The 13,116-nt window shown below is 34.3% G+C and overlaps 1 protein-coding gene across 4 annotated transcripts in view; it reads left to right on the forward strand.

Moving 5' to 3' along the window:
- Positions 1 to 13,116, forward strand: part of EPS15 (epidermal growth factor receptor pathway substrate 15) — a 143,019-nt gene that overhangs the window by 53,222 nt on the left and 76,681 nt on the right. For 3 of the 4 annotated variants that reach the window (XM_038558055.1, XM_038558052.1, XM_038558054.1), the window contains exons 9-12: positions 3,941 to 4,141; positions 4,992 to 5,137; positions 6,751 to 6,907; positions 11,379 to 11,464. In XM_038558055.1, the coding sequence (XP_038413983.1) occupies positions 3,941 to 4,141; positions 4,992 to 5,137; positions 6,751 to 6,907; positions 11,379 to 11,464 (590 nt within the window). The remainder of the gene's footprint in view (positions 1 to 3,940; positions 4,142 to 4,991; positions 5,138 to 6,750; positions 6,908 to 11,378; positions 11,465 to 13,116) is intronic. The other variant, XM_038558053.1, reaches the window with a different exon arrangement.

Below are 13,116 nucleotides of genomic sequence, written 5' to 3' on the forward strand. Positions count from 1 at the left end.
TTTCCCTGATGTCTCCTTAGTATGTAATAGTTTTTCTGTCTTGCTTCACTATGACTTTGGCATTATCAAGGAGCACTAGCCAGGTATTCTGTAGAATGTCTGCCAATCTAGGTTTGTCTGGTGTTTTTCTCATGGATAGAGTGGGGATATAGGTTTCTGGAAAGAATACCACAGATGTGAAATGCCTTTCTCATCACATTTATCAGGGGATAAATGATGTCTATATGCCATTACTGGTGATGTTAATCTTCATCACTTGGTAAAGCTGGCATTTGCCAGATTTCTTCACTATAAAGTTACTATTTTCCTCTTTTCCATTCTTTTCTTTGGAGAGGCAGACTCATGCCATTTTTACTTTGACAGAATACAAAGTAATCATTTGTACTGGTTTTTACATTCTTATTAGGCCTTTAGATTTTTCTGTTAAGTAAATGGTCTAAATTTTTGTCAGTAGCATTTGTTGGATCCTCATGTGAAGAGTTTTTGGCACTTTGAGGTTTATTAACTATATTTGTGTTAACATGTTCACATTGTACTGAAATTAACTTGTTACATGTTTGCTGCTTCTTTTGAGGTGGTAAGGTCTTTTTAGTTTTGTATTTCTAGTGCCTAGCACAGTGCCTGGTGGCTAGAAATTTCTCAGTACATATTTTGTTGAATTAAATTGATGAAGAAAATGTCATCAAATTTCATTGTATTACTTGGAATATATAAGAAATGCCTGATATTTTTTTAATCCCAGAATGCTATTTTAAGAAATTAAAACTGGCAGTTCAAGTGATTAAGTAGATGAATGAGCAAATAAAACTCTTAAGGAAACTCCTAAAATACTGGTTCTCAAAGTATTTGTCTTCTATCAGCAACATCAATATTACCAGAGAACGTATTAGAAATGCAGATTCCTAGGTATAAGCCCAGACCAACTAAATCAGAATCTCTGGGGTAGGGTAAAAAAGGCCTCCCCGAGATTCTGATGGCCACTAAACTGAGAAATACTCCCTAAAAGCAAAGAGAATAAAAGTGAGCAGCTACTGGTAATTGACTGCAATAGTAAACTAAATCCCCTCTTTCCCTGCTATCACGGAGAAAGCTTAGGCTTGTTTTTGCCAGACTTTACTTTTTTTTTTTTTTTTTTCTTTCTTTCAACTATGGTGCTTCATTTCATTTAATTGCTGTATTTGTTTCAGTGGCAGGCTTTGATTAGGATAAAGTACAATATAATTTTAAAAAAAATTACAACCCAACAGTATACTGTTCACTTTTTTCTGTTTTATTTGGTAGAAAAATTTTTGGCTTCAGTTTTGTCAGGGAAACTATTTTCAAGGCAACATGAAATAATGATACTTTAAAAAAAATTTTTTTTTTTTTAACTTTCAAAAAATGTGTTGTCTGTTGGCAGCAGATAGCTGACATAGCTCTTTTGCTTCTGGTGTCTTCTTTTCCAGGAAATGACTCCCATCTGCAGTGAGAGGAATGCTGACCTTTAATGTGCATGTTAGTCACTTCTTTTAGCTCAGTGCCAACTTCATAATATTGCCTATATCATGAATTTGGTTGAAATTATATGCTATCCAGATATTTTTCACTCTGGAGTTTCAGGCTTTTGAAGATAATAAAGTTTATGTGTTTCTAAAACTAAATTAAGTTCTTCAAGTTGACTAGTAAATGGGGAGAGGAGAATTCTTGGTTTGGGCCAAATGGTTAAATATGGTCCAGGACAAAGAGCATCAGCATCTTTGGAGACTTCTTAGAAATATAAACTATAAGGCCCAACCCAGACTTAATGATTCAAGAATTCTGGGAGTGGAGCCTAGAAATCTGCACTTTATAATATTGTCCAGGTAATTCTGATACCTGCTACAATTTGGGTCCCATTGAGTAAAAGGTTAGTTTTATTCCACGTAGAGGAGAACATGGTCTTGTAAAATTATATGTGTACTCCTAGAGAAAAATAAGAGCTTATAGCCAGGTCTTTGAACCCTATACTATCACTTCTTAAAAAGATAACAGGCAAGATACTTAGCATCTTTGAGCTTCAGTTTCTTCGTACATAAAATGATATTTGTAATCACAGAAATTATGGGTCAGTGTTGTTGTATTAGGTACTGAATAAACACTGATTCGAAAGCCCTGTAAATAAACTTAGAATTGGAAGCAAACATTTTTAGGGGGAGAATGTCATTTTCAGGGAAAGAAAAATAAGAAGTACTTAAGCTTCCTCTCAGTTGCTGTTGGAATCTTTTTGGAGGTACCAAGTTGCTTTGAGCAGTTTTAAATTCTTGAAGATTGTCATGGAAACTATCTTTTCAAAGTCTTGAAGGTATCTTGAATTCTTTAAAATGAAGGGAATATCCTGCATTGTATATGTAATGTACTTTGTGCAAATGCTTTATGTATTTAATAATTAAAAATAATGTTTAATAGGTAGTATATTTGCATGGTTCAGAAGTCAGTACAATAGATGAAGATATTCAGTGGAGGGGCAGTTGAGTGGCTCAGTTGGTTAACGGCTGCCTTCAGCTCAGGTGATGATCTCAGAGGTCCTGGGATCGAGCCCCACTGAGGGGTTCCTGCTTAACGGGAAGCATACTTCTCCCTCTCCCTCTGCCTGCCACTCACCCTGCTTGTGCTCTCTCTTTCTGTCAAATAAATAAATAAAATCTTAACAAAAAAAAATATTCAGTGGAAAAAAAAATCTCAGTTCCATCCTTGCCCTCAGTGCTCCATTTATACTTACTGTGTAACCAACCACTTTTCTTAGTTTCTTGTTCATTCTTCTAGAGTTTAAAAAAGCAAATATAAGCACATAGGAATCATTATTACTTCCTTACTGCAAAAGATAACACACTATACATATTAACACTGGGATACCTTTTCACATAGAAAGCTGTACATTTCTTTTTCTTTTTTTTTCCCCAAGTCAGCTAGAGTGAGGACTACTTTACATACAGTGAGTTGCAATCAATTTAAGTATATAATTTGATGCGTTTTGATAATTGTGTATATTTGTGAAAGTACTATAGTTAAGAGAGAGAATGTTTCCAACTATTTTTTGTTTGTTGGTTTTGGTTTTGGTTTCATAGTATTTTATTGTATAGCTGTACCATAATTTTTTTTTTTTTTTGTACCATAATTTTTTTAAACCAGTCTTTGGTTGTTGAGTACTTGGGTGCTGCTACAAATAATTCTGTGATTAACAGTCGTTTTCAATACAGTGTTTTTTTATGGGCAGGTAATTCTGAGGATAGATTCCCAGATGGGGGATTGATGAACCAAAGGGAGAAGTAAATAAATTTGGTAGTTGTTACCAATTTGCCCTTCTTAGGCTTGGTACCAGTTTGAGCTTCCACTAAAGAGTGTCTGAGGATCCCTAGTCTAGTTAACAATGTACGTTATGAAATTTGGATTTTTACCAGTTAGTGGAAAATGGGACTTTAATATACTTTTAATTTGAAATTTTCTTGTGAAAGTGAGCATATTTTTGTATGTTGAAGGATAGGCCATCTGTAGTATTTACTTTTCAGTAAAATATCTGTTCTTACTATTTACCTATTTTCCTATTGAATTTTGGCTTTTTTTTTCTTATGTTAATTTCTAAGGATTCTTTTTAGGAAGATTAGCTCTTTCTTTGCAAATATCTTTTCCCCAGATTGTTTGCTTTTGACATTGCAAGAACTTTAGTTGAATAGTGTGTATCTGAGTTTTTGCTACTTTGGGTATCTTCCTAAAAGTTGCTTAGCTTTGATTTATTTCCTTTTCTCCTTTCTTCCTTTCGTCTCTCTCTTTTCCTCTTTCTTTCATTTCCAGCCTAATTTCTTAAAAAAAAAAAAAGAATTTCAGACAGCTCAAAGCTGCTTTGTTGTTGAACAATGATCAATTCAGTGGGTAGATGTTGTTAAATGATTTTAATATATGTGACCCTGGTTCATCTCTCTTGAAGGCCATGTTTTTGGTATACTGTGCGTTGGAGAAAGAACCTGTGCCAATGTCCTTGCCTCCTGCCTTGGTGCCACCTTCTAAGAGAAAAACGGTCAGTATATCAGGCTCTGTGCGGTTGATCCCCTCTTCAGCATCAGCCAAGGAACCTTACCACTCCTTACCACCTGTAGGCATTTTACCTACCAAAGCACCATTAAGACAGGTATAGATCTATCAGTGTTAAAGGACTTTTTTTTTTAAGTGCATGGCATTTAATAGTTGATTGCTTGATGAAGACAGAAAGAGCAATCAAAGGGATCAAAGATTTATAGCACCCTCTGGTTGAACCTGCATAATACGATGTCCCAGAGATGACATATAACCCTCTTGCATTTTGCCTTACTTAGATCATCTGGATTTTTTATTGGCTTTGCCTTGATCTACCTAGAATTAGAGTCGGAGACAGAAGATAATCCATGCTAATCTGGCATGCTTGCCCAGGCATAGTTAATAGATGTTACTGTTTTTTTAATCCCCAGTTAACTCTTGATTCTTTGGGATCAAATTATCCAATTTGTGGTTATCTAGGGCCTTTTTTCCCCCTCCAGCCTGCTGCTTGTCAGGCTGAGTAAAGGAGAATAATGACAGGATATGCAAATCAGCCAGTTCAGCTACAGCTAAGAAAGCTGAATGAAACTATAAAAATGGGGATTGAGAATTATCTAAATATTTTGTTTGTATCAACTTTCCCAGTTACCTCTATTAATGTGGTCATTCAAAAATCAAGAGTTAACTATGCTTGAATTTACTCATTACCTAAAAGGAAAAAAGTGAAATGGGCATCTATAAATATAGTCCCAACTGCTCTATATTTTTCTGTAATTTTTTCTTCACCATAGCATTTTGATTAGGGTGTGATGGAATGGTACACTATTGCTACATCTAATGGGGTGGAATTGCTAAGAATTTTGACAAATACTATCTTGGGTTGAAGGAATGACACTTCAAAGTCTTATTCATTCTGATGGAAATACTATATATATATATATATATTTTTTTTTGCCCCCCTGTAGTGGGTTGTATCCCCTGCAGAAAAGGCTAAATATGATGAGATCTTCTTGAAAACTGATAAAGATATGGATGGATTTGTGTCTGGATTGGAAGTCCGTGAAATCTTCCTGAAGACAGGTTTACCTTCTACCTTACTGGCCCATATTTGGTAAGATTTTATTTAAATTGATTTAGAAAAGAAATACAGCTTTGTGTAAGTTGCGTTTTGTGCATTCTTATTTTTAAGCATTTGTTGGACAATTTTGTTTCATAATTCTTTGTAGAGAAAATTTAAATATGAGGATTTCTTCTGAATAGTGGACAAAAGCTTGAGAATGGATTACCTGTTTTATAAGATTGACAGTGTCAGTGATTATTAAAATGTTAAAATGCAGCAGTTTATATCAATTAAACTTAGTTTTAAGGGAGAATGCAAAAATCTGAAATTTAAACAACATACAAAATAGTATCTTCAAGGTGTGCTCATATAATTCTGTAGGGCATATGTATACTTTTATACCTTTTCAGAGAAATTACACACTTGATCCTTAAAAAAGACAACCTTGAGTGTCTTTAGTGCATGTCATGTTAAATGAGACTGTGCATACGAAAATTTATAGTGTGCCTGTTGCCAGTTCACCTGACTATACCAGAGGTTATGTTGAGGTTTTCAGGGGGCAGCAAACGTCAGATGTGGAACCACACAGCTGCAAAGAGAAACTTAGAAAAGAACAAATGAGGACAGTAGGTCTGCCTTAAGAGGAACAAGAACTCAAGAGGGGGAAAGTTTAAATATATATAACTAATAATAGCTGCCACTTTCAAGTGCCTAGGCCAGGCAGTGTGCTCAATAAATGGCAGCCATCATGGGCTTGACATTATGCCCAGACTTTTTATGTACTTTACCTTTAATTCTCACTGTAACCTTGCAGAATATGTGTTATCTCCACTTTATCATTGAAGAAACTAAAGCTTGAAGAGATGAAAAAAAATTTGTTCAAGGTCACAAGAAGAAATAAGTAGAGAAGTTGGAATTCAGGGTTTCTTTGACACCTTACTGATAGTCTGTTCATCAGGCCACATTAGCTTTCAGTGAATGTAATAGATCAGGACTTCAGAAAGTTGACCTCTAAAAAGAGAGAGAAGAAGAGGGTGAGAGAGAGAGAGAGAGAGAGAAAGGAAAAGAAAATAGGATAAAATATTCTCTGTTTCTCTTCAAGTGATTTTGTAAAGCTTTCCAGATTTGCTGCCTTCTCTTCACATGTGATCTCCATTTGCAGCTGTTGTTTCTGCTTTGACTTGGTGATCCTTATATCCGCCTACTCCCAAGAGTTGCAGGAAGCAAGCCAGTGTGGAAATTTTTGCTTGTTTTAGAATCATTCTAATGCCACTAATGAACCAAATTTGTTGAAACTTAGGTTTCATTTTTAACATCTTTTAGTGTTGAGAACGTTAAGATTCTCTGGCCCACCACAACTCTTGCTCTGTAGTGTTTCTAGAAATCGGTAAGAAAATACAAAGCAAACCCAGATAGATCTGAGACCTCTGCTTAGCACTAAGGTGAATATTCTCTTTATCTTTTTAAAAAACCATTTTAGCTAATCTCTCTTTTCTGACATTTGACTTTAAGTTTTAGGCAGGCCACACACACAGAAGTTTGAGTTTCTTTTTTAATTCAACTGATTATTTTTAAAAAGCTACCTAGTCCTATTACTTTTTCCCTGGATTTTTAGAATGGTAGTTATAGCACTTATATTCTGTTCTTTTTGTTTATTTGTACAGGACATTATGTGACACAAAAGACTGTGGGAAGCTTTCAAAAGATCAGTTTGCCTTGGCTTTTCACTTAATCAATCAAAAGTTAATAAAGGGCATTGATCCTCCTCACATTCTTACTCCTGAGATGGTTCCACCATCAGACAGGGCCAATTTACAAAAGGTAAGGAAAACCCAAATGTGTTAACAGAAAAAAACAAGTGCTGTGTTAGATGACAGACTTGATTTGTTTGAAGCAGTGGAGAAAATGTATCTGGCTAGGAGCAGAGCAGTATACTGTTTGTGGTTTAGTTTGTGTCTATAAATATGTTCAGATGCCTTGTATGACATCCTTGGGCTGCAGCTCGTTTACCCCAGCATTCATTACACATATGGCAACCATATTTTCCAGTCTAAAAATTGGAAAAATATGGTCTTCCCCCCCATTTGGACTTGTGAATTTTTGTGAATGAGGTATAAAATTTAAATGAAATCTATAGGAATTAAATTATTGTATTGCATTTGATGATTCACTCTTAATACAAATTTGTTTTTTTTTTAACAATACAAATTTGAAAATAAAATCTAGGAGATTATGATTGCTTGGTGTCAATTTTATATATAAACAAAAACATCATTTTGAGAAGAAATCTGTATGGTTTTGCCACATAAATGACCTTCTTTTCCTGAGCATGTGGCCAAATTTCATATCTGAACAGCTAGAAGCAGGTTTTAGCTACTTTTGGTTTCTGGCCAGCAGTGGGAATTTTCAAAACTACATTGTTGTAGCCATGCTGTGCCTTGATTTTTCTCCCCGCCTCTACACATCCTTCCTAGCATAGTATATTTACAACATCTTGGTCTTAATAAAGCTTCAAAAGGACTTACATTGTCTAGTGGCTATTTTCCTTTAAAAATGCATACCTTGTTTCTTTTAATATCTTATGACCTATAAAATAATTGCTGTGGTGATTCTTCAGAGTTAGTTATAATAGAAGTTGTGAAATGTGTGGTGTAAGGAGAGTTGTCTTTAAAATGTCAGTAGAGGGGCATCCTGGGTGGCTCAGCAGTTTAGCACTGCCTTCAGCCCAGGGCCTGATCCTGGAGACCTGGGATCGAGTACCACATCAGGCTCCCTGCGTGGAGCCTGCTTCTCCCTCTGCCTGTGTCTCTGCCTCTCTCTCTCTTTCTGTGTCTCATGAATAAATAAATAACATCTTTAAAAAAATGTCAGTAGAATATTTTGGTTCTGTATTAATTTTGTCACATAAGTTTAAAAAAATCCCATTTTAACCTAATAAAAGTGAAAATTAATTTTTTTCCAAGTCAACTAAATGGAAATTTACAACCACCAGGATAGAAGTTGCTTATAAGAGTTTTTGTCCTTATTTTTTAATAACATAAATATTTGGTTATCGGTTTAGTGAGTTTGGGGGGGGGGGCATTTTGTGAAGAAATCTCATTTTTTGAGATTTCTTGTGACATAGGACTTGGGTCCCCTAAGTTGTAGTGAAAGCTAAAAGTGATGCCACCCAGAAAGATAAAAGTTAGAAATTTGTATGTGTGCTCTCTGCTGTATCTCTGTCTCAGCTGTTCCATCCTTTTTTGTTTTCACCTTTACAGACTTTTTTTTTTTCCCCTTGCCACCTTCATGTTATACTAAGTCTTCCACCAGTACAAACTATAGATACAACAGAAGCAAATTGTTTGTTATGCAAAGTCTCTAAAACATTAGTAGACACTCTTATTTACATCTGCCTACGGATGTTTTTAATAGATTTGTCTGAAGTCCGTTCACCAGAGCATAGACACTTTTGGCTATTTATGTCAGATATCAATATTATACATTAAAATGGGATTTTTAAATCATTATTGTCTTATCTATTAACCAACATTTTTAACCTTAAATATTAAAAATTTGCATTTGGTTTATTTTTCAAATAATCTCTTTTTATAATCTATTTTTTTAGAACTGCATTTTTTTTGCAGCTTTTACTAATCTTTTTTTTGAATATTGCTTTCCTTTCTGTGTTTTTTCTAGTTTAGACTGTTTTTTCCATTCTGCAGCACTCTGCTTTCGCCTTTCTTGTACTGTCAGTTTCTTAACTCTGCTCTCTCAAGGTTAGAGCTTTACTTTATGCCTTTTTTTGCATTAGTTTTTGGCTTATAATTTTGAAATTAGAGGCTTGTTAAGTGGCAAAGTTGATGCAGAGAAAATACCTAAACAACATGATTTTGTTACGTCTGTCACTTGGTCCTTGTGTGCATTTTAGCTTGCTTTCCTTAGGCTCTTTGATCCACTTAAAATTACCAAAGTGGAATTTCTGTGTAATGCACAAAAGCAGGGCGAGAGGAAATATTTTGAAAAAAGGGACATGCTATATTTTTCTCCATATGCCTTTCTTATACTTTATATACTGTTAGCTGAACTTTTTCCATGTTTTTTGGTTGCATGCCATTTTATAACTTTAGAATGAGAGTTTAATTTCCAAATTAGCAATTTGAGGAGTGACACAAGCTATACCAACTGTAGTACACTAATCTTCCTTTTAGAGTCATCTGTGGTATCACCTTCTAACTTGTTTGAGGTTAAACTTACTTGCCTCACTCTTCTTATTTGATATTTTTAATAGTGGAAGACTATCAACTCTGAGTCACTTTTTTTGAGTTAGAGTGACAGAAGAGGTGTGAAAGTCATGAGTTTCTTGGTATACTTGCACCTTTCATAGCAAATTTCTCAGTAGCAGTTAGGTGATATAAGTTACTCTTGGTGATAAAAGTGAGACCAAGTGCTAATTTTTCATTTTGTTCAACTGTCAAACTATTCGGCCAGGCTTAGTTCATAAATCAAGTTTAGACAGACTTGAAATCCTAAGAATACCTGTCACATTCAGAAATCCACTTTAAAATTTCTGATATAATTTAGGATGATAAGGGTCTGTGTATTAGTGAAACACAGTAAAACAGTAAGAGGTGTATTTGATAAAAATTTGTAGTTAATATAAAATTAAGACTAGCATTAATTAAATCCTAATAGTTGAATTTGGGTATGCATAGCCAAAACAGAACATCTGAGGACTAATAATGCAGTGTGTCTGAAGAAATATGGAGAGAATTATTTGCCAAACTTTATTGACGTACCTGTTTCTCAAGTTGGCTTTAGGGTGATGGTTCATTTACCTAAATATCTTAATATGCAAGTGCCAAGAGGCATAATGTGAAATACATTTGAATTTAATCAGAGGTCTCCTAATCAATATTTCCTATTGCCTGGGTTCAATTTTAAGCAAGTCAATTATGCCTGGTTCCTTAGTTCTAAAATGGGGTTAATAATATTATCTGGCATACCTACAACCCAGTTTTCAGATTAGTTTTGAGACTTGATTGATGGATTTGAAAGTGTAGTAAATTATAAATCATCATATACATGTGAGGAGATGGGATATTGTGAACTTATAGGTATCCTCTTCTGTTGTCCAAGTTGGTAACATGAATTAAGTTCATAGCAACATAAGTATTAATAATTTTTATGATATAAAAATATATATCATAACTTTTATGATCTGCTAATAAAGTCCTCAGTATGTCTTAGTTTTACATGTTGAGGCCTCAATTTTAGTATTTCCTAATGGTGGTTATTCTGTTATTTGTCAATCTCATGGTAGCATTGGGTGTAGGTCAGGTGTCTGAAGGAGCAGTTATCTTCTTACCCTGACTTCACCCAGATGTATTAAGTACCAGAAATGGTTCACAAACCATTGTGAGCCAGGGTGGAAGCAATTCATTGGGAGGTCATCTATCTTAAGAGGATATTCTGTTGAGGAAATTAATTGTAATAATGCTTTACATTTATAAAATGTTATGAAGTTTTAGAGTGACTTACCTTATTTATTTCATTTAATTTTTAAAGTGGACAGGGCAGAGATTATTTCCCTACTTTACAGTGAAGATCATGCAGCTAGTAAAATGGCAGAGCCCAGGATAAACCCAGCTAGATTTTCTAATTACAGGTACCTTTTGGAGACCCAATTTTGACACTTTCATTATTGAAAGAAAACTATATGTAAAGGATGTCATATGAAGACAGTTTCATATTTGCTGATATTAATATTTACTATGTAACATGTTGAGCAGTTGGTTTTACTTTAAATAGGGTAGGCACTAAAATTGTTTAACAGAAGTAAATGTTAAATTGAATAAAATCAACTTACCATTATGATTCTGAGATTCAGCGAAAATTTGTTTACTTACTTTGTGCTGGATGACACAAGTACAAATAAGTCACCATCCATCTCCCCAAGAAATGTATTCTCTAATGGAGGAATTAGTTTATAAATCTGATATCTGCTTTACTTCAAGGTTTTAAACAGGTGCTAGGATCAAGTGACAAAGACTTTGGGATCTGAAGTGGTGATACCTATTATAGAGCAACAGCTTTTAGAGAACTTAAGCGAAAATGTCTCAGTTTATAACTGTGTGTGTGTGTATCTATAAGATTACACTAGATATGATTTTCTTAAACAAATTAAAAATATTAGTAATACTGTAAAATATGTAGTAGTCTATATTCATGTCGTGCTTTTGAACATTTTCAATGCTTCACCATATATAATTTTATAGTAATAATGTTATAATTGTGAACTTTTTGTTTTTAGAACATCATAGGATCAAGTCCTGTTGCAGATTTCTCTGCTATTAAGGAGCTAGATACCCTTAACAATGAAATAGTTGACCTACAGAGGTATGTAAAGTAAAATTACAGCTGACTATATACATATACACACACACATTTCTGTTTCTAACATGTATCTTGGTAAATGCTACTTTCTTTAAATACCCTTGAATTGGTAATCTGTGACCCTATTTCGTTTTTTATTCCAGTGTACCCTATTTCATCAAATCTAAGGCAACCTTTAGTTGCAGGATGCACTATTTTCTTATGTACCACTAAACAAAGAAAAAAAATCACTGCCAAATAAACAGTGGCATCAGCTATAAATACTATCTAACTTTTAGGGAGCAAAAAAAATGTGTATCTTAGAATGAATGGATTATAGTTTTCCTCCAGCTTTGGATATTTGAATAGCATATTAGAAAACATTATATAATACATTTTGTGGAAGGAATGTTAAATGCATATACCAATTCTGAGAGCTTTCATAATTGTTATCTTATTTGCTTCTTACAGAAACCTTACAACTTGAGTAGATTTTATTGTTTCTAGTTTACAGGTAAGGAGTTCAGGTGCAGAGAGAGGTTATTTTGCCCAGTCATACAAACTTGATAGCAGTAGAACTAATATCTGATCTCCAGACTACTTGATTTAGAGTTGAATCTTCTCTCTCATACATAGGTACTATGTAGAACAGACTTAAATACAATTGGATTTGAATCTAAATACAGCAGGTACTATTGATATTTCTTTAATTCCCTTGTTCCCTGGAAACTTTATGGTAATACTGTAAAAATGACCTCCTGAAATTACTTTTGTAAAAATGGGACCATTTTTCCATCTGCAAGGTTTTGGATTTACATAATATAATCACTTTGTATTTACACAAACCTTTTTTTTTTTTTTTTTTGGTTTTGTTTTTAACATTCATAGCATTTTGAAGCAGATAATGGCTGATATTTTAGTGTTAGTATTGAGACATAAGAGAATAGTTAAATGATTTATCTGGACCATATGGCAAGAAATAGGGAATGATCTTTCCTCATTCATGGGCTACTTTAAAATTGTATGGAGAAACTTAGTTGTTATGATTTTTTACTTGCAAGAAACAATTCAACCCTGGCTAATTTAAGTGGGAGTGAATTTATTGACTTGTGAAACTAAGGCCTCTTAGAGGTAGGGGTGTTTTAAGGAATAGCTTCATAATGGGGCTTAAATGATATAATTTGTTTTCTTGCTCAATTTCTTGTATGCAGTTCCACTGGGTTGTTCCATTCTCATGTGGAATTTCCCATTATATTGCCAAAAGAGCAGTAGCACACGTAGCCTCGTGTATTTGTAAATTCAAATCTAATGCAGTACCTCTTTTCTGCAAAATCCCTAAGATTCCATGTGATCATACTTGCTTAGGGCCATGCCTGTCTCTGAAACAGGAGCCAGGTATGTATAATTTATTAATTTGCCATGAACTCAGTCATGGGAGTGGTGAGAGGGTAGTTGGCTACCAGGACCACATAGAGGAATGGGTATCCTGACATGAAAATTATGCCAGAAGGAGAAATGAATTCTGGGGAAGTCAATGTCTGCTGAAGGCCACACAGCTTCAAATCCACAGTATTTTCAGTGATTAGCCTTGGTATCATCTGTCTCTTTAAACAGTATGACTTGACATTCTAGAAACATAAGTCTGAGCCCCTTTTTAAATGTCATTGTGTAGGTTT

Source organism: Canis lupus, chromosome 15, assembly GCF_011100685.1.
Source record: "Canis lupus familiaris isolate Mischka breed German Shepherd chromosome 15, alternate assembly UU_Cfam_GSD_1.0, whole genome shotgun sequence".
Lineage (NCBI taxonomy): Eukaryota > Metazoa > Chordata > Mammalia > Carnivora > Canidae > Canis > Canis lupus.